A 21,504-nucleotide genomic window follows, 5' to 3' on the forward strand; every position below is an offset into this window, starting at 1 on the left:
TTGGTATAATCAGGGAAATGTGGGTACTCTGTAGGTAGTGCTAAAGCTGTTGATCTTCATGACTGTAAACTCTTATTTTAGGATGCCAACAATACAAAAATGATACTCAAAACACTTCAGCCACTTGACACAGAACACAGAAATGGTAGAAAAAAATGGGAAATAACTTGGTCTTTGCAGACTTTTGTGCAGAGCGGATAATTTTAGTTTATGCAAAATTAGCATTATTCTGACTTTGACATGAATATGTTGTATAGGCTTGGTAATTCCAGATACATGCTCCTATTTGGTCTTTATTATATTTGTACAACTATTATATTTGTACAAATACCAAATAACACAGAAATCCATTGCTAATTAATGTAGTATTCTGTGGATGGAGGCTCTGGGCCTGATTCTGAGCTAGCATACATTTCCCAGCTAAATCCATAGTGGTTGTGTTATGGCAGCTTACATGGAAAAGGTAATGGTAACCTCCAAGGTAATGGCTAGCAGAGTATTCTGTTTAAATTTAGTTTACATGTGCACCAAACCAGCCTCTACACTTTCAGCTTACTGTATTCTTAATTTCTGACCCTAAATCCGTCTTTTTTGTGGTGTAAGGAGCAATTCTGTTTCTTCTTGAAAATGCTGCATTCTAATACTTTACTCTGAAGTGCAATGAAGGGCTGCCAGCTTACACAGAAATATCTTCAAGAAATTAATCTTCAGTCAACAAAAAGCTTGCAACAACTATTAGCACACTTTCTTGTGCAACATAAAATTAAATTATCCTCCAAATTAAATCAGAAAGTGTCAGCACTACCAGCTACTGAGAGTTCTGGTATGTAAGGATTGATCTAAACTCAGAAGCAACAGTGTCTGGACAGCATGTATGGATGAAATTTAAAGTAGATCATTTATTTGAATGCCTGAAATGCTCTAGTTGTGAGCTACTGTGGTTCTAAGCACTTACTGGCATTTTCCTTTAAAGATCAAGTAAAAAATCCCCATAGAAAATAATTAAAGCAGTGGTAATACAGAGAAGACTATTTAGAAGAGGCAGCCAGGATGTCTGCCTTCTTGCTTTATCACTAATACTGCAGGAGCTTTTACATTCTGGTATCCTGGGCTTCAAATTAAATGTCAAATTCAATTTGCCACTGAAAACATGAAGTGTGTGACTGCCCTTAGCAGGGTAACCTGACAGCACAATTTTGTAATTGGTGTCTGCCCTAATACTGAGGTAAAATACTGGAAGAGATGTTATTTGACTGCAGTCATATCTTACTCTCTAAAAAGAAACAATCCACCTCCAGATAAGCTAAAATACATTTGGTTGAAATGTGATCCCTTAGTAAAGTTCACTGGCTTTATTTACAGTCTTTGGAATAATAATGTTAAATACAGTATGATAACAGATACAACCTTCCCTGATGGGATTGTGCCACCAGTTATGTCTTTTTGTCTCTGACATTTAGCTCATAATAAAATGAGATTTGTGAAAGAAAATTAAGCTTATTCCATTTAGAGTACTTTATTTTTCCCCTTTCCATTCAGACAAGATTGTGTTTTAATAATGAGATTTCTAATCCACTTTAATATCCTACCATTATATCTTAGTGAGCTATCTGCTATAGAAGTAGTAATAATGAGGTATGTTTAAATATAAAACTGCATCCTTAAACATCTAGACACTTTTAGTACTGGCTGTAATTAGAAACTTAGGAAACACATGCAGCTAAATATGCTCATAAAAAAACCACCAGATGCATCTCTAGCACCAGTCAATTTGTTGCATCATTAATATTCTTCAGGATGGCAGTTTAAAAATGTATTACAATATTTCAAGTGGAAAATAGCTAAGAACAAAATTATTAATGTTTAAACCACTGTAAATGTTTCAGAACAACAGAGTACTCTAAATATCTTCTCCAAACTATTTTTTAATATTTTTTTTTTTACGAATACGTTTTCAAATTGTACGTCTTTATCCATAGTTCTAACAGCTAAGTTCCAAAGATAATGTCCTTTTACTGTTTATTAAATAAATTATTGGCTATCCTGAGATGTGGCAACTACTAAATATAATGCAATAGTTTAACCATGTAAATAAAACAAATAATATTTTATTCCTTTTTTTTCTTATTAATCTGAATACTTTGAGATTGAATTAGGTATATATTTCTAAAATACACTCAGTGTTAAACATGTTTACAAAAATGTCTAAGGTGACTTGTGTTCCTTAAGTTTAGGGTAGTTTAATCCTATCTTGAACTGAAGATGTAACCCTTTTGACCTGTTTCATTTTTGCAGAGAATCCTCTTACCTGAATACATAAGCAACAAAACCTTTGTGCCTGTGCAAAACCATTGTATGATGGTAATATACCCTTTTCACCTTAACTTGGAGAACATGTGCTTTATTCTTTCTCAAACAACAGCTTAAAAATTACAGAAAGACATCTCATATTTGAAAATAGGAATACTGTTTTGCTTAGAACTGAGTGTCCAGGGAAGTGGTTAAGTCATCATCTGCAGAGGTATTTAAAAGACATGTAGATGTGGTGCCTAGGGACATAGTTTAGTATTGAAGTCAGCAGTGTTAGATTTACAGTTGGACTCAACCATCTTAAAGGGCTTTTCCAAACTGAATGATTCTATGGATTCCATTACTAGATGGATCTTTTTTTAGCTAAAATTTGGTATTTATTTGATTATATATTATGTTAAAATAGAATATTTTAATAAAATTGGTCTCATTACCTAAACCTGAGAGCTGACCTAATGTGAAATCTGCCCAAGTCACTAACACCGGTATTGACCTGGACCTCAATAATTAGATATCAAGACAAATTTTCTATAGATTACTGTGGTTTTTCCAATTTGTGAATTGGCATCTAGGCAGTCTTGTAGCACTGGCAGATCATCCACATACAGTCTTTTTACACACGAATCTCTCTTTGTATCTCCCACCTTTTCTAGGCATGACACAGCCTCCTCCCTGCACATAGCCTACATCCTTTTTGTATGAACGTCCTGACAGGCTGGCAGCGTCATGTAGCGCCCATAGGCAGAAGGTAAACAGGATATTGAAGGATCTTACTTCTCCTTAACAAACTTTGGAGAGCCTGCCCTGCACCTGCTTTATAAAGTGAATAGGATCTCATGTCCTAGGCACAGAAAATGTGTTGATCCTTCTCGTGTAGCATTGAACACCCTGGTGCACAATACAGCCTGTTATGCGAGTGCTAGTTTGTCTGGAGGTGAGCACAGAAATGAACTGAATGTACAAGTCCACAGAGAGATTGTGGCCACTGCTTCAGAGTATGATATACACACAATCTGAAGGGTTTTATATTCTTGTGGAGAGCTGAGTGGTGATGCTAGTTTGTGTTATTAAAATGCGTAATATAGTTAGTCTGGCAGTTGCACTAAGGGGAAGTCTTTAGCTATTATTTATAATGGCTGATATAATACCCGATGCAAGAGGCAGTCAAGGATAATTATTTAACTGCAGTTATCTTCCCTCTTGGCACTAGCTGGCCACTGCAGAAGAGAGGCCAAGATGAGCTGCTTCTCTTATACATTAGAGGTAGATCTACCCAGTACAGCTGAGATGATACAAAACAACAGTGTTGCGCTGGTCCTTTTGATGTCCTAAATCCTCCTGCTTGCAAGAGAAAATAGAATTTCCAGATGTGATTACTCTAGCACATCTTACAATCTCCCAGAAGAAACTGGAAATAAATGTGTGGGCCTGAAAAGAATAGCATAAGAATATAGCTTTTTTTCCTGAAGTTTTTGGTTGCAAATAAATAAGGTTTATTACAAATAATACACATTGAGGGCAGGTCCTAACATGACGCACAATTCTCCTTGAACATCTCAAGTTCTCTGAAGGTCTTAATAAAAATACTTGAATATATTTCCTGAATAATTAAAGAAAAATACTGAGGAATGTTCACCATAGAGGAAGGGTGATTTTATTGCAAGGCCATTGGGATAGGAGTTAAATGACCAGTTTTTCAGATCTTGTGAAAACTTTCATACAGGTTTGAAGAAAAAAGTGAAGATGCTGTCACTCACTTCAGCCATCTGAAAGTTAATTGAATAACTTAGAGTAGCTGTCTAGGCTTCTGCTGCAATCGGTTTTCTATCACAGTTAGCAAAGATAATAAGGCAGTTCATCTCACTCCAAAATAGCTGTCAAAAATTGTTTGAATGAATTTTCCTTCAGGTTATCCATTTCTCTTCATTTACTAACAAGAGAGCTTATACATCTAATTTCTGAAGTGTCAAATTACACATAATTCTCCTGTTTATTCTGTATTTCCTTCTACTTACATGTGATTAATATTGACAAAACTACAAAAATTTTGAGAAGAGTGTCATAAGGGATTGTGGGACTTTAAGAAATAAATGTTTATGAAGTTCATACAGGAAACTAGAGAGCTTAACTGTGGTAGTTATCAGCAAATCTATGTTATTTCCAGTCCATGCTCATTCAACAATATAGAAATTGTGATTTGTTCACATTTAAAAAATAACCCAGTTTGTTTTTTTGGTACAGTAGAATTCTATGCTTCTTTGTAGAACTTGACTGGTATCTTTGAAAGCTATATTAACATCACGAATAAAAAGCCTTTATAAAATACTAATTTACATATTGAAGGTCTTAACTGTTTGCCAGGAGGGATCTGATGAGGAAAGGTTCCACTGCAGAATAAACTTAATATTGTTAGCAGTAAATTAAGTGTTCATAAAATATCTCAGAAATTGTTTTATGAAACTGCTAAAATTTGTGCTTTATTAAATTTTATTTACAATAGGTTAAACTATTATTAAACCTTGAAAATAAATTATCTTCCCTTGGGGTGATAATCAATCCTACAAGGCACCTTACTGTTTACGTTGGTTTAATATTATTTCACTTTCATTTGTTCTACAACAAATTCCACTGACATTTCAAAGTGTGTATGGTGTTACTTTTATCAAATATTAACTTAATATGCTTTTATTAAATTTAAACCATTTTGTAAATAGTATTGTCAAAAATATTTTTGACTGAACAAATTAATTCTTATTGAAAGTAAGCATGAACATGAACTCAGCAGAGGTTATTTATATTCTCTATAACCAGTCTGTCACAATCATGGTCTAGTGGTTAACTTCATATATAAATATATCATTGTACCATCAGGGAACTCTCAACAGGAAAGTTCTTTTAAAAAATTTCCAGTCAAGCTCTCTCTTCTGTTCATGATGAACTTTATGGTGTTAGAGCATTTGCTTTTCTAAGGCCTCTTAATGCTCCATGGACTAAGTGTTACCAGGCCTGATAATCATGGGAGCAAGAAAAACGCGCTGATCTGTGGGTATTCAATTCATATCTTCCAAGCCCTGACTGAAGTAAAGGTCATGCAGGGAGCAACAGAGACTTTGATGTTGATTAGAAGACTTATTTTCAGGGCACTGAGCAGTGGATCATCAGCTAGACCTTCATCTTTTTCCAAGATTATAATGAGCCTTTTATAGAAAGCCCAGTCACTGATACTTAGCTCATTGCATTTATTGATTTCATAGATTTGCCACCTAGAGGTATCTTATTAGCAGTCTAGTTACACCTTAGGCTAAAATCCTTCACTTGCTATATGTGAAGAAAAATTCTTCCTAGAAATACTATCTAAAATCATTTAAGTATATCTGTTCTTTGTAGGATATGCTATTTTTTCTTTCAATTCAGATATGGGTGACAATAGCTTAATTTCTTACTCTCTCCAGTTCCTACTTTTCTAAGTCCACATAGAACATCCCCATTGCTTACCACTGGTGTTATTGCCTTATTACACGTGAGCAAGTTCCCTGTTCTTAAGGAAAGAGAAAACTAAATAATTTGACTTCCCAATGACTTGAGCTTTCCTCTAATATATATTTAATGTAAGAAAAATAAATATCACACCGAATTATTATTTTTTGTGACAAGTCATATCCTTTTCCTCTAGCAGTATAGTCACTGTAGAGACAAAGAATTGTGTTACACTGCTTTGAGAGAGGATGTGGATTTAAGCAATCATTCCCTCCCATGTTAATACAGATAAATTGATACATATGCATATGATGCAAAAAGGGAAATGAGGTGGTGATAATGGAAGAAGGCATGTTGATATCAGTATCACAGTTCATATGCTAAAAGCTTCACTTCTTAACTATTTTAATTTAAAAAATAAGAAATCTTTGCAGTTGCATATGAATTTATCCTAAGTGCCAGAAAACAAACATTAGTGGTATTAGGTGCTATTATTATTGAAAAGACCAAAGTTTTACTGCATCTAATTTAAGTCTCTTGCATGTTGGTTTTGACAACATTGCGTAAGTACTTGTGCTCCAAGTATTCACAAATTGCTTTGTGAGACAGAACCATGAGACAATATCCACCCTGTCACTACCAGCCAAAACCATTCATTAAAACTCACTGGATAGTGAATGTTTTAATAAATTGTCTACAATCAGCACACAGAAGAAAACAAATTACAAAGCAATTTGCAGAAACTCTGGGGAAAAAAAAGAAGTGGGGATAGTACCATGCAGAAATTGAAAACTGCATCTGCTAGTTCTTTGTGCAGAACAAGAAGTTGTTTGTTAGAAAAATTGCTTGCTGCATATTATACACATCAACTGTATTTTAGATCACTGATTTTTATAAGTTGCCATCAGTGAAAGTCCATATCCTCCATATAAAAAAATAAAGAAAGCTCACTGAATCTGCATGTTTTGTGAAGAAACCAGAATAAGAGCAGGATGGGAAAATAAACCACTGCAACAAATGGTAGACATTCCATCCTTAATTTTAGAAACTAAACTGTAGAGCTTTGTCAAATAATCTTATTATGCAAAATAGTTCTATAGAACATAGTAGGTTCTGGATAACTTCATTTTTTTTCATGCACTGAATTACCAGTGAAGACAACAAACTGTTCCAAACAAGCTAGTGGGATTTTTATGAGGTCCAAATTTATATTTTGGGGGGAAAAATAGCTACTGTTCAGCTGAAATGATTTTAAAGTCCTTTTGAGCAGCATCTTTAGCTGTATTCTTTTCCAATAGTAAGTGACTTTATATTCTGTTCTATATTCTTAAGATTAAAATGTAAATGCATATTTTAAAAGGTTCCTCACTTTGGGATGAAGACAGTCAGGGCTGGAAAAAAATCCAGAAAATTAATAAGATTTTTAAACCCAGAACAACTGAATACTACTTGGATTTATGCCCTTAAACTACTTTAAGAATGAGCCACTTTTAAGAATCAGAACTTATAAGATTTAAGAGAATATTAATTAACTGTTTTTAAAGCAGTAACTTTTTTTTTTTTTTTTTTTTTTTTTTCCCCTAAGAAAGAAGATGCTTTTCTTACTGGATTTAGTGCAGCTTTGGTCACTTTGTTTTAGGCATAAAGGAATTCTTCAATCACCCAAGACTCTTTATGAGTGAGAGCCTAGTCATCCAAAAGATCAAATGACAATCACTGATAGTAAAGCTACTAGTACATCCTTTTATTAAATCTGAAATAGAAATGAGACTGTATGCCTATATTTATTAAATATAGTGTTATCATTCTCTTGCCTGTATTATTGCATATAAAGCACCTTTGTGATTAACCCACTGACGTGTGGTAACCCCATATATGCAATATTAATGTCTTTGTCAGACTTTAAGGACTGTACTCCTCTATTCTTAGATGTATGATAACCATGTTGCTGTCCATTCTGTTTGACCATATGCCAGTAAAGTATTTGCCAGATATCCCTGAAAAAACAGGAAATATAGAAAAGAAAAAAATTAGTAGAGATATAAGACTATTTCAGTATGATCAAAATTTCTAGGTAGATTTTAAATGTTATACAGTGACATATTTTCCTCTTGCTTGTTTAGCTAGCAACTACTGAGATAAACCAATATCCTAAATATCCTAATAGGAAGGTCAGTGTCCCTCATTCATTACTTAATTCAGAGCATCTCCCTGTCATTGTACTCTGCTTTTGCATTTTAATATTCGTATCTAACAGGACTGAAGTTTGTTTTACATTTATAGGGTCAGGTTATGTAGTTCACTGTTATGAGTTGTCACTTAAAAGTTGCTATAACTTTTTAGCTATAGGCTTTTAATATGGCAAATGCTCTTATAACTCTCTTGTCCTTAATGAAACCTTCATTAAAAATATATCAGTTTCCAAGAAAGCTTAAAACAATTGTGTTTCAAGAATGCAAGGAGAAATAAGTTGTGTTAAGATGTTCTCGTTGCTTGGCTCCAGCACTTCCTCATACTGTTTCTCCTCCACCAACCACAACATTTAATATTATTTTTTAACAGTCTACTCTAATAGGCACAAGAGTACCTAATGATAATAACAAAAAAGCCCACAATCTCACACTTCAATGATGGAAAATTTGTTATATTTTTCCCTGTTTATGCTACAGAGAAATCACCAAGTTAACATAATTTCTGTGTTGCACTATTATAAAAGCAGATGAAGAAATTGAGGAAAAGAGAAGTAAGAGTGATAAAGTTGAGGGAGGGGGAAAGATGTGCTCTACCCTCTTTAATAGATATGGCCATAAGGGAAAAAATTAAATATTAATGAAAATTCTTATTTCCCAAAGGCCTGGCCAGCAAAGAATGCTGAACAAGATAATTCACTAACCAAAGGAACACAGTGACTGAAAAGCAGATTATCACTGAAGTGAAAAACAAAGGCAGTTGACATTAATAATTAATTGAGGTTTCCTGTAGAGGTTTAGATGAGCTACAGGCACTATGTGTAAAGTCACCTGACTGCCAGATTGTTATGTCCTGTTTCAGAGATGCTTATATTAACATCTGCACCCAATATTAAGTTTGTCTGATATGAGTTACCTGGAATGAAGTACAATCCTAAACGGAAATTTTTATCTGTGTTGAAAGCTGTACCTGCTGTGCTGTATAAATGAAAGCTGACAAATTACACCCTTAGATTGTTGCAGGAATAAATAGCCACATCTGAACAGATGCTGTTATCTTCACACACAAGACACTTGTCTCTCTATATGTGCATTCATACCTGTTTGTCCCTATATATGAGGGAAAGACTGTCAAAGTAGGTTACAACTAGAGATGCTCAGAGAGCAGCTGGAATGGAATAATCCAGTGGGAACCTACTCTTAACATTATGAAATTGACTTTTTGACAACTGTGTTGAGCTTTGCCTCTGCTCTCCTACTGTGAATGTTCTAACATACAGGATAGGTCCCCCAAAACAGGAACTGTGGCATTTAGCTAAGCTGATTATAATTTGAAGGAGTTATATTGCCCCCAAAGGGGTGTTGATAAGGGGTCTAAGTCAAATACACCTTTTTATTGTTGTTTTGCCCTATGACGTTCCTCTTAGACCGTGGGACTTGCTTTGAGAAACCAGGTCTTCTAGGGGCTAATGAGGTTCATCTTTCAGGAAAAGGGATGAGTATCTTTAGAAACAGGCTTGCCAATCTGGTCAGGAGGGCTTTAAATTAGAGTTGCCAGGGTAGGGTATCCTCAGTCCATCCCATTGCCACTCCCTTGAAGCCTGTTTGATTAAGAGATGCCCTGGGCCTGAAGAAAGATCACAGGGCAGCAAGAGAATACTTGGAATGAAGGATAATGGAATCCCAGGTAGTGAGGCAACTTCAGAGTGCTGAGCCATCTTATATAAACTATAGTAGTAACTAGAAAGGTTGGACCAGATTATTCTTGAGGTTACTTTCAACCTGGCATTCTATGATTCAGTGGAAGTTCCTGGAATGAATTGAAGACAACTTCATTTTTTGAAATGGTAGAGGAACCAACTAGAAAATAAGCTATGCTGGACTTTGTTTTCACCAACAAGGATGGCCTGGTGAACTTAATGTGAATTTAAGGGCAGCCTTGGCAGCAGTGACCATGAAATACTGGAATTCAGGACCTGTAGGGCAACAAGGAGGGTCTGCAGCAAGCTCTCTACCCTGGATTTCAGGAAAGCAGATTTCAGCCTCTTCAGGAATCTGCTTGGTAGGGTATCATGGGATAAAATCCTGGATGGGAGAGGAGTCTAAGAAAGCTGGTCTATATTCAGAGATTGCTTCCTCCAAGCCCAACAGCAATGTATCCCAGGAAGGGAGGTAAGAATGCCAGGAGACTTACACAGATTGACAAAGAGCTCCTGGACACTCTTAGATGAAAAAAGAAAGTCTACAGAGTGTGTAAGCAGGGACAGGCAGCTTGGCAGAAATACAGAGTTGTTGGGGAAGCCAGGGATCAGGTTAGAAAAGCTAAAGCCCAGATAGAGTTAAAGTTGACCAGGGACATCAAGGGTAATAAGAAGTATTTCTACAGGTGCATTAGTGATAAGAGACAGAACAGAGAAAATCTGGGCCCTCTCCAGAAGGAAGCTGGCAAATGGGTCACACAGGATATCCAGAAGGCTGTGGTACTGAATGACTTTTTTGCCTTGGTCTTCACCATTAAGGACTCTGGCCACAAAGTCCAAGTCACAGAAGGCAAAGGCAGAATCTGAGAAAGGGAAGATCTGCCCAAAGTAAGAGAAGAGCAGGTTTGAGACCATCCAAAGAACCTAAAAGTGCACAAGTTCCATGAGACCTGGCAAGATCCATCCATAGATCCTGAAGGAGCTGGTAGATGAAGTTGCATTGCTGCTTTCCATCATATTTGGAAAGTCACGGCAGCCTGTTGAAGTTGAAAAGGGGAAATATAACCCCCAATTTTAAAAAGGGAAGGAAAGAAAACCCGAGGACCTACAGGCCAGTCAGTCTCACCTCTGTGCCTGGCAAGATCACGGAGTAGATCCTCCTGAAGGCTCTGCTAAGGCACATGGAAAATGTGAAGGTGGTTGGTGACAGCCAACATGGCTTCACCAAGGGCAGATTATACCTGACAAATTTCAAGTCAAAGAGTATAAGTACGCTTGTGTTTATACATAACTAGTTGAAACTCTTCACATATTGGACTGCGTTTTCAGACATTTGAACACAGGATCTTTAAGTTTTGATGTGTTGATATTACTGATATTATGAAATGATACCTAAGAACAGAGTGATCAAAGATGTAGTGCACCAAGATGTATGTGCAAGTCATGGGACAGATAGGAAATAAAAATCCGAGGAGCGGCAGGAGGAGATAAGTGTGAAAAATCTGTTCTGTATACAATGTTTTTGTTTCAGATATATTGGTAGATTCTTTACATAATGAGTGAATTGGAAAAAACTGTAATCTGTTTCAACACAATTTTCAAGTAATAAAAATGTCTGAATTTTCTATATCAAATTATTATTTTGTTTTGGGCTTTTAAAAATGCTTTATACCAAAGATCAACATACTGCTTTCAGGAAAAGAATACTGCATGCCAAGCTATAAGCTTTGAATATGTTTGCTGTGAAAGATATGAGTGCTATCTTCTGTCTAAGTTTGGTTTTTTTGGAAATTCAAAGCTTCAATGCACAGGTAACTCCAGGATGGTATCCATGCATATATCCAAAGCAGTGCCACAGACATTGCAGCTAGTAATACAGGTGACTACTGGAACAAGATCCGTCTGAGTGTCTGTCATGATACCTGCCCCTCTGCATACAGAGTTCCTTAGAACTAGACTTTTAATTGCATTAGGAGCAGCTTTGTCTTTCAAATTATTTCAAGATATTTTTAATTTTCCTAACAGAGATTTGTCTTTGTCTCTCTAGGCTAAGCTTTAATGAAGAAGCATCAGCATTGCTAACAATTGCACAAAGAAGGACTGAAGACCTTTGCGACCAATGATGTGGTTGTCATGGAAACTGTTTCTGTTTCTGTCACTTACTGGCTGTCTTTCAGGTAAATCAAAACACAACCAAGAAAACTCTGTTTATTGTTTCAAGACAATAAAACATGCCAGAGAAAAGAAAAATAATTTTTAAAACTATTTGCCTAAATAGTTAAATTGTAAAAAGTACAATAAGGTATTTACAAGTGCTGTCTATCAGCCTTTAATTTGCACATAAATCTGAATAACATTTGGAAAACAGGACAGCAATGTATCTCCTTTGAAAAGACAATGACAACTTTATCATTTAAAAATAAATACATTGGAAAACTATTAATTAGCACAGTGCTTTCATAAAGACTAACTTCTGAGAATGTTTCACTTAGACATTGTGTTCTGATTTTGGAAACTATTTATTTGTTTTATTTTTTCTTCTTTCTGTGCATGCTTTCTTGATTATTATGTTTTTCGTCTGTGTAGTAAGTGTATTTTTTTGCAGCATTCGTTTACTAGTCTTTACTTTTGCATGTAATAAAATGAGTTAATCATAATTTAGTCTTCTTGTATGAGAATTTCTGTAATCTGATAACATATTGATCTTTTTTGGCTGCCTTATTTTCTTAATGCTGCCCCTTATACTGCCTCTTAACAGTTACTAAGCTACTCCTCTCAGATTCTTAAAAAACTTAGTGTTTTTTTGTCATTGCAAGATGAAATTTAGTAAAACTCAATGAAATAAAATGTTTTAATTTGGTAGATTACTGTGATGTTAGACTCAGAAATTGAATAAAGGGAAGTGCCTGTGAATATTAGTGTACATGCTTTAGGTGCATACATGGAACAGTCTGATATAATCTGATTTTCCTTACGTAGCTTCAATATGTTGTACTATCTAAGTCTATTACTTTCAGACAGGTAATATTTTTCTTTTTTGTCTCATATTTTCAGGCACAGTATCAACCCTGGTAGCATTTGTATTTGGGTGATTCTAGTAGTAGTGTCTTTCAATGTAGTAATACTTTTCTTAGTTGAAAATTTCATTTTTATTGTTAAAATTCTGGAGAACTTTGATATTAATTTCAGGAGCATTTCAGAAATTTAAATCTAGAATTTCTTCTTAAGGATTATAACTTCTACTTTGCAAACTTTAAAAGTCAACATCTGGCAGAAGTTATTACACGGTGAGATTAAGGTACCTGAGCCTGCAGTTGGTTTCACATTGCTAAAATCTCTTTACCAGAGAACACCTGTAAGTAATAGAATTTGGTCCAAATAGATTTATCAAACTCCGTACAACAAAATCACGTTGCAAAATATCTGAGACACATTTCATATGCTGGCAATTCTGTATACTAAAATTGCATATACAGGAATGAGTTATCAGCTGTTTAGGTACATATAATTAAACCAACACCTTGCAGTCTTTAGAGCATTAGCACTGACTAATTCTGCTAGAGCATTAAACTATATAACTATTATGGAATTTAAACTGAAAGTCAATTTTTACGGAAGCATTTTATTTAACTGACATAAAACCCTGAAAACTCTTGCCAGTAATTCAGCATGATGTTTAAAATTATGTGACTGTTCCTCTCAGCGGTTAATTTGTTACTTAAATGGTAAACTTAGATGGTTTCTAAAGCATTCCTCTTTTTACACTTCATTCTGATTTGTGATTCTCTAGGATTCTTAAAGGTTTGTTCTGTATTACTGAAGTAGATTTAGACTCCTATAAGAAATAATTTTTAACTGCTGTACTTTTTTTCAAACACTGTTGAATATAATATGATAACATTTTTTCATAGACAATTTGGTAATCATTTCAATAATAATAATAGTTAATAATAATAATAATAATAGCAATAACCATAACAATAATTATAGATTAGAAAATTGAATGCTGTAAGAGCTGAAATTAACCAAATAAAACAAAATTGGTTTTAAAGTTACTTTAATTAGATCGTCAGTGTAGCTAGTAATTTATTTTCTCCATATCTTTCACATTTGATTACATCATTCTGCCTTTGGAGCTTCTTTTATATTGCAACATTCACAAGAACATGTTTACAACTGCAAATAGTTCCCAGAGCTGGGACAATTCAAGGTAGCCTAGCAAGTGAGATGCCTGAATGTGCTGTTCTTAATGATAGAGCAATAGATATTGATCGTTCCATTCCAATAGATATATGTTCATTCAGTTCTGTTGTTTTGGGCTGTGTTAAAATTCAGTACTTATCCATTAAATCATCAGCTGGTGGGATCTCTCTTAGCAGCAGCCAGTGTTTGGAAGAGAGTACTATGTTATTGCATTGATTTTGCGATGGTGAGGGAAATCATCCAAGAAGAGAATAGGTGACCTCTCTAGTTTGTGTCAATTCTGTTTTTCTGTTCTTAAAGCTGACCCTGGTATTTTGGGTTTTGTTTATGTATGAATGTATTCAAGTGTGCTTAAGCTATGTGGAAAATTTTTGAGTGTAGAAAAATGTATTATTTTCTGAATACAAGACTGAGGACTGAATTATGTCTCTTGGGTAAGTTTATTTTAGTGTTAAGCAAAAAGTATTCGGGGTGTACAGCTCACAGTTATACACTTACACTCTCAGAAACATTTAGGAAATACTGATAATCAACAGGTACAAAGAAGGTCTCAAGATTGATAATGTGTTGCTTCTTTCTTTATGGCATACTATTGCCCTTCAAGGCAAACTGAAGCTGAAGAAGAATTAAGCTGTCATTTTAGACCTAGGGTCTTCCTCACTTCTAAACTAACAGTTAGAAAAAGATATTTATTTTTTAGATTTGGTGTTTGTTTTCTTTTTCTTCTTTCTGAAGCTTTCCTGGAGGGAAAGACCTCAGGAAAGAGGTCATCAAGGGGGAACTGTCAATCTAAAATTCAGAGCAGCCTTTTGTATTTGATTCAGTTACAATAATACCTGAAGTGAGTTCAGAGATGACCAGCTTAAATTTAAGACAGGTTCATTAGAATTTTATCTGTTGGTAATTTTTCACATTCTTGAGGTCTTATATATATAAATATAGTTACAAATTACATATTCAGGTCATTTTAACAGGTGTAATTGGGATTTTTCAGTGGAAAACCATAGAATGATACCAAGTATGGCATCAGCAACTTTGTTGGGACGATTTGGTCACCTGTGTGTTACTCATGCATAATCATGACCTTATGATTTGAATGACACTGACATACAATGGGACTGGGGCTATGTTTCTGGTGTTTTGCTGTTCTGGTTCCCTATGATCACTTTGCAGTTTACTTTTATATGTAGAGTAAAGGCTATTTGGTTTTGATTCACACTAGTGTCAGCTAAGCAGAGAACCTTTTCTCTGTTAGATTTGCTAAGGTTTTCTTACACTGATTTCTCAGCAAAGCTGGTATTGAATATATTTGAAAGTCATTGATTTAAACCAGCACTCTCTAACCCTGGAAAGAGAAAAGCAGGTATGTCTTTGTGTTTCAGGAAGAAAAGAAATCTTATTAAAACAGAACAAAATCACATCAGATCATCAGATCATTTTTAATAGAAAAAATAAGGCTGTGGTTTATATTTGTAAATGTAAAACACTTGACTAAAGCCAGTCTGAAAGCAGGGTTTCTGTCAATTCTTTTTAATAATTACTGCCGCGTGTGACAAGACATTTCAAATATATGCTAAAGATTACATAATAGAGTGAATGGCATTCGTAGAGTTCTGATTCTGTTTTACTCTAACACATATCCCTTCTGTCTTTTTTTTCCCCCTGCCCATTTATTTACTTATTCTGTATTATTACCTGCTGCATGTTCATCGAGTCAAAGCAAGACTCATTTTCTCTGTCAGACCTTATAATTCATGGCATCAACAAAATTTTGGGTATAAGGAAAGTATCAAGTTTTTAAAAGAGGCACTACCTCTGAGACCCAGTGGTCAGTGCTCATAGAGCCAAGAGGGTAAACATTTGTCCTTAAAACATATCTTTATGTACTGCTCATTTCTTTTCCTAGAATCCATTCTCACTGTATCTGAGTGGACAGTATGTGAAATGTTTCTTCTCTACCAATGGAATAAGGAGCACACAAATGACCAATGTATGTAATTTATAAGCCTATACAGTTACCCTACTTCCCTTAGTCCCTGGCCCTTCACAGATGACTGTTTAGCAAATATGCAACTTTCTCACCTTTGATAGCTGAGGATAAAAGCGCAGAGACAGAGCTCTAGAGATGTACTAGTGCCTGAGGATTTCCATGTTCTCAGATTTCCAGATAAAATGGGAAAGTCAGAACACACTTAACCCTTCTCCTGCCTGTCTCGAAATACTAAATTTTGCAAACAGTACAAAGCAAGAGAAGAACCATCCACCTCAGTGTGGAAATCCAAGGTAGACTGCTACCCATCTTCTCATTCTTGGATTCAGTGCTTAATTGAATCAGGGAGGAAAGCACTTATCTGCTGAATGTTGTATTTGTATAATTCTTAATTCAAAAAAGTAATGGAAAGATAACAATTATTCACTGCTCCTAGAATCCTGAAGTGTGTTTAATGTTAAGCAATGAGGAGTGTTAAAAATATGAACGTTGTGGTCATGATAAAAGGCACTTTGAATATGCATATAAACAAGTTTTTTTAATGAGAAACCTTTCTGCCAGTTTGCATGTGTGGCTTTGTTGCTTTTTGGGGTTTGTTTGTTTTTCTTACATTTAAGACTTTCTGAAATAAATTATTTAGATTTTTATACATAGATGGGGCTATGTAATGGTATGCTCATATGTTGATGTGTGGTGCTTCCACTGGCAGGATGCCAAATGTTATGGAAGCGCCAGATGCTTTTTCTCGCAGTAAAGTAATAGATTAAAGTAATAGGTGTGCTAGACCTTTTATGGGTTAAGACTCATGTTTGTTCATTAAAAAGTTCCAACCTCCTAATAAGCTCTAACCAATCATACAAACATTTGTCTAGCAAATGGGTACTTAGAGTAGCTCCGTTTTGGAACGGGGATGACAGACCTTCTTTCTCCAGAAAATATTTAAAAAAAGGTGATACCCACTTAAAAAATAGATTCCAGTCATTCTATTGTCACCATCAATCTGGAGAAACCTTAACCTGTACATGTGCCTTTAATTTTGTTGTTCCTTTTATTTAGTGGATAAGCCTTCATGTGAAAAAATGTTTAGAGTTGCAATCTGATGCTTTTAAAATATCTTCTGTTAGATATGATACTAAGTCACATTTTTTTTTACTGAAAGAATTATACAAAAATATAATGAAGCAATGCTTTGGGGTTAAGATAATATAATACCCTTTTTTTTTTTTTTTTCTGGCAGTTTAGACAGAAATACCTATTTATTTCAAGATTACACATGGGATAATGGCTCTGCTACTTCTTTTCCTATTTTTTTAATTATATGGAGATGATGTGCTTTTGGGATTAAGTCCCATTTTACTCCTGGACTCTCCACTTGACCTGAAGTTGAAATGTCAGTCAGTATTACTAGTTTATAATGGTTTAAAGTGTTTTTTCATCCCTCTCTATATTTGTAGTTAAAATATTAAAGAATAAGTCCCTTTTAAATTCAAAACTCCATCATTTGAAGCTGAGGATTGTAATAAAGCTTTAAAAGCTTATTTTTAAAGTCCTGCTAGTAGGGAACAGACAGCTGTTAAGAAGCTGTCACAAAGAGCAGGACAAAACAGCAACCATGCAGGCCCAGATTTATCTCATTTCACTTGAATGTTTAAACTGAAATGTCTGAGTTAGGGAATAATTGCTCTCCTTCACTATACAGTCAATGGACAGAGACAGCCACTTGTGAATGGTAGCTAGCTAGACCCATCTGAATCTGAATTACTTTCTGGAATTCTGCACTAAACCAGACTAATTTTCTAACACTGGGGACATGAAGTTAGACCTCTTTAAAGTTTTTGGGTGACTATAGAACAGAGAAATAAAGCACGTTTCTGAACAGATATTAAATGCCCATAAAAATGGCATTATCAAAAAAATATATCTCTTTTGTATTAAGGTAGTGCACACACTGTACCTAAAAAGCTATCCCAAAATAGCAGTGAAAGCTTTGGCTGAGGAGAAATGAACAGTTTTGAGTGTTGGGTCAGTGAGAAGTACCAATACTCTGGGTAGACTATGAATGCTGCTTCATCAGGTTTTCTCCTCATCCTGGCTGTGGGGTGGCTGCCAGGAAAAGATCCCTGTCCCCCAAACAGCTTCCCTACTGTGAGTGTCTTTAGCAGTAACAGCAGGTCGTGAATGACACTATTTGGTCCTCAGCATGTTCAGGAGCTTTTATCCTTATATCCAGCATCTCCAATTGGGTACCATATGTGGCAAGGCAATACATCTCTATTGTGTCACTAAAAGAGGCTCACACAGTTAATATTTAATAGAGCACTTTGGTTACTAGAGAGTCAATCTTTTCTATTTGATAAATGTTGCTTTTTTTTTTTTTTTTTTTTTTTACACCAGAGTAATGTTAAACTTTGTAGCCATTGTAAACAAGGTCATAGAGTCTGTGTAGACCTAATTTAGTGTAATCACTAGAACAAACCACCAAACCTGCCTCTCAGCTACTGTGGAAAATGTTACCTTCAGCCAAAAATGCAGCTGAACAGGACTGTGGACAGTCTTTCAGTTCTGTGCAGTGCAGTGAAAGATGGCATTTGTCAACAAAAGGCAGCACCCAGGACACAGTGGTTCAGTTCATAAAACCTGTTTCCTACTGCTGTTCAAAGCAGTTCTTTTCCCCAGATATTGCATGTCTTACTTTTTCAGTAGTGGGTGACATTTCACCAGAAGTCCTCATCCCCAGGAACCTCTGCTGCTTTAATCCATACTAGAGGGAATTCAGAAGTTGTGCAACACATTACAAAAGCAATAAAGTTTTTTTTCAGGAATATTTGTAATATATTTGCTGGCAAAAGTAATCCATTTTAAGAAGTGACAGTCATTTGCTGAAAATGTGCTTCTAGATGACCACTTCTCATGATCAGAAGTAATGAAAACAATAACACTGGGTCTCAACAAGCAGCTGAGCCTGTTTTCCCTTTCTGCTAGTGCCAGACATGTACAAGGAATACTTAGCTCATAATACAGAATAATTTTCAGTTTCAGTGCAGCACTAACAGTATGACAAATACCTAATAAAATAAGTCATTAACTTCATTTCAAAAAGTCATTAGAAACTAGATCAATGTTTCTTAAGCATTGGCCTGGCCTTTCCTAATAAGAATGCAATAAAAAGCAGTGAAACCTTTGGAATGATGACAAATTCAGCTTTGAAATTAGATGCATTTTCTACTAATAAGGTTAAAACAATATTGGAACAACTCTACTAGGAGAATGGGTGGATATGACAATGCTTCAAGTTGGAAAGCAAAATTAAATATCTTTAAAATTTAAATGTTTTATCAAATTTCTAATAGAAATTTCATGGAGGATGTGAGTGAATGTGTGTGTGTGTGTGCCTGCGTTGGAACTGAATAATACTGAATAATTTTGGATTACATCAAGCCTTATATTTTTTTTTTCTTTCTTTCTCTATTTTTTTTAAATATTTTTTTTCCCCCTTGGGGAGTTGTTGACAGCATAGCAAGCTCTCTATTACTCTCTTCCACAGGGCTGGTCAGAAGTTTCTTAATGTGACACCAAATTGTCAAGCTAGATCCATTAAAGAATCTTTCTGCCTTTACTTTCATACAACCAGTTGAGTAAGATAGAAGAAAAAACAGATTGTTGGTTCACAACCAGCAACAGTACCTACTGCTTTTAACCCTAAAAATGCCAAGCTCAAACCTCTTCACATAATCTAGTTTATATGTTGCCTCCTACCTATAGAAATAAAATATAGCAATATGAAAAACCTTATTTCTTACTAATTGCTGATAATTTTTGCCAGTAATGGCTGAGAAAAAATCCTACAGTGTACTATAGTACAGTATGTCACTATCTTGGGAAAAAAACCACAAACAACAAAAACCAACCAAACAAAATAAACAACTGTAAGGGGGCTTTTTGTATTTATTTCTCAATGCTCAGTTCTGATATTAGGAGACAAGTATATTATTGGAAAATTCCCCTTGTCCTTGAGACTTCTAGACTTTACTTTCTTTTGCTTAAACTTTCCAATAAGTGCTCTCCAGGTGATATTCTTCAAAATCTCTATTGGGATCTCTTCAGTTTTTATTTAGCAGGGTCAAATAAAAACTTGGCAACAAGAGATTGAATTGAGAAATGACACACCACACATTTGGAGTAAATGAAACAACCCAGCTCATTCAAATGTAAAAGTTTGTTATAGCAAATAACATCAAAAGAGCTAATAAAAAAAATCCTGCCTTGGACTGAATAAATTTAGATAATAGATGATAGAAATATTCATTTAACTTTTTGGGAAAAAAAATAAGAACGTGTAAAAAACACCTTCAGAAATAGTCCAGGGAGCTAAAATAATTGCTGTGCTGGAATGAAAAGTCGTGTACTTGGTCAAGTTATAAACCTTCTTCAACTATACAATTTTCCTTCCACTTCTTAAGTCCATAGCTTCTCTATATATGATAAGTACCTGTGCTTGAGGTAGTGATGAGTTAACCTGTCTCCTTGCAGATATTCTCATCTGCTCCCTACTTATTAACTTTTTCTTTCAGACTTTTTTGCCAATCTAAATAGTGACAGTAGGTTAAACTCAGAGCAATCTTTCCCAATCTGAAGTTAGTTTGTCACCACATGCTAAAAAAGCTTGTGGGATTTTGTTTCTCTGTTTATTTGTGTATCGTTTGATCAAATGGTTTTACTGCCATTTGGAAACACTTCTTTTTGGAGACACCCTAAAAAAGCAGACATGAAACCTGGTGTTGAGAAACTAATTTATATTTGTAAAAAACTAATAAATTGTGTAAGAATAAAATTGGTCAGTTCCTCCACATTGGAGGCAAGCTGGCTGATGTGCAGAAGTCACATATCTTATAAAATAATTAATAAATAAGCTTCATATGTATGTAGGTACATGAACATAGGCAGCTGTGAGTGAACCTCTTGCTGTTCCAAACTTAAAAATGCACTTGTCAGCTACAGCTGTCTTTTTTTTTTTTTAAATTGCTGCTAGTGTTTTAGTGAGAGCAATTTCTTAACTGTAGTGTAACTAAATCTCATTCCTAAACTGAATGAAAATAAAGTGTGAAAAATAAATATCTCTTCTGTCAAAAAGTATTAAATGTGCCTATATTGTTCAGTTCTAAGACTGTAGGAGGCAGTTTATTGAGTATAGTACCGTGACGGGTAACTGCTTTGCTCGGTGGAGTGCTTTGATGGGTGGGTTTTTCCCTATTGAGTGCAGTGGTGTGAAAATTCTCATAATACTGAAAAACATATCCTGTGATTTTGGCTTTTATTGAGCATGGGTAGTTGTGCTGTTTACTGGGGCCATTTTAAGTATCAGTTTTAGTTTATATCATTGGATTTATTTGCCTTAGTTTTGGGTATTCAGGTTTGGCTTTACCCAGTATTTTGTTTAATACTCTACCAGAGTTGATTTTGGTTGGTATTTTTGTGTAGATCTGTGTTGGGGGACAGGGGGGTTGTGTAGTTATTTTTTTAAACTTAGCATCACTCCAGCTGATCTAGCTCATGAGCTCAGTGGTTAAACAGTTCATGTAATGTTGATGTCCACTGGGGTGTAAGCCCTGTGATGAGTGCACCATGGCCTGTGCTT

The 21,504-nt window shown here is 35.1% G+C and overlaps 1 protein-coding gene across 3 annotated transcripts in view; it reads left to right on the plus strand.

Annotated features, from left to right (window-relative positions):
• Positions 1–21,504, plus strand: part of CNTN5 (contactin 5) — a 628,741-nt gene that overhangs the window by 276,259 nt on the left and 330,978 nt on the right. For all 3 annotated transcript variants that reach the window (XM_051643085.1, XM_051643105.1, XM_051643094.1), the window contains one exon: positions 11,724–11,853. In XM_051643085.1, coding sequence (XP_051499045.1) covers positions 11,796–11,853 — 58 coding nt within the window. In that variant the 5' untranslated portion in view covers positions 11,724–11,795. The remainder of the gene's footprint in view (positions 1–11,723; positions 11,854–21,504) is intronic.

This window comes from Apus apus, chromosome 1 (genome assembly GCF_020740795.1).
Source record: "Apus apus isolate bApuApu2 chromosome 1, bApuApu2.pri.cur, whole genome shotgun sequence".
Classification (NCBI taxonomy): Eukaryota; Metazoa; Chordata; class Aves; order Apodiformes; family Apodidae; genus Apus; species Apus apus.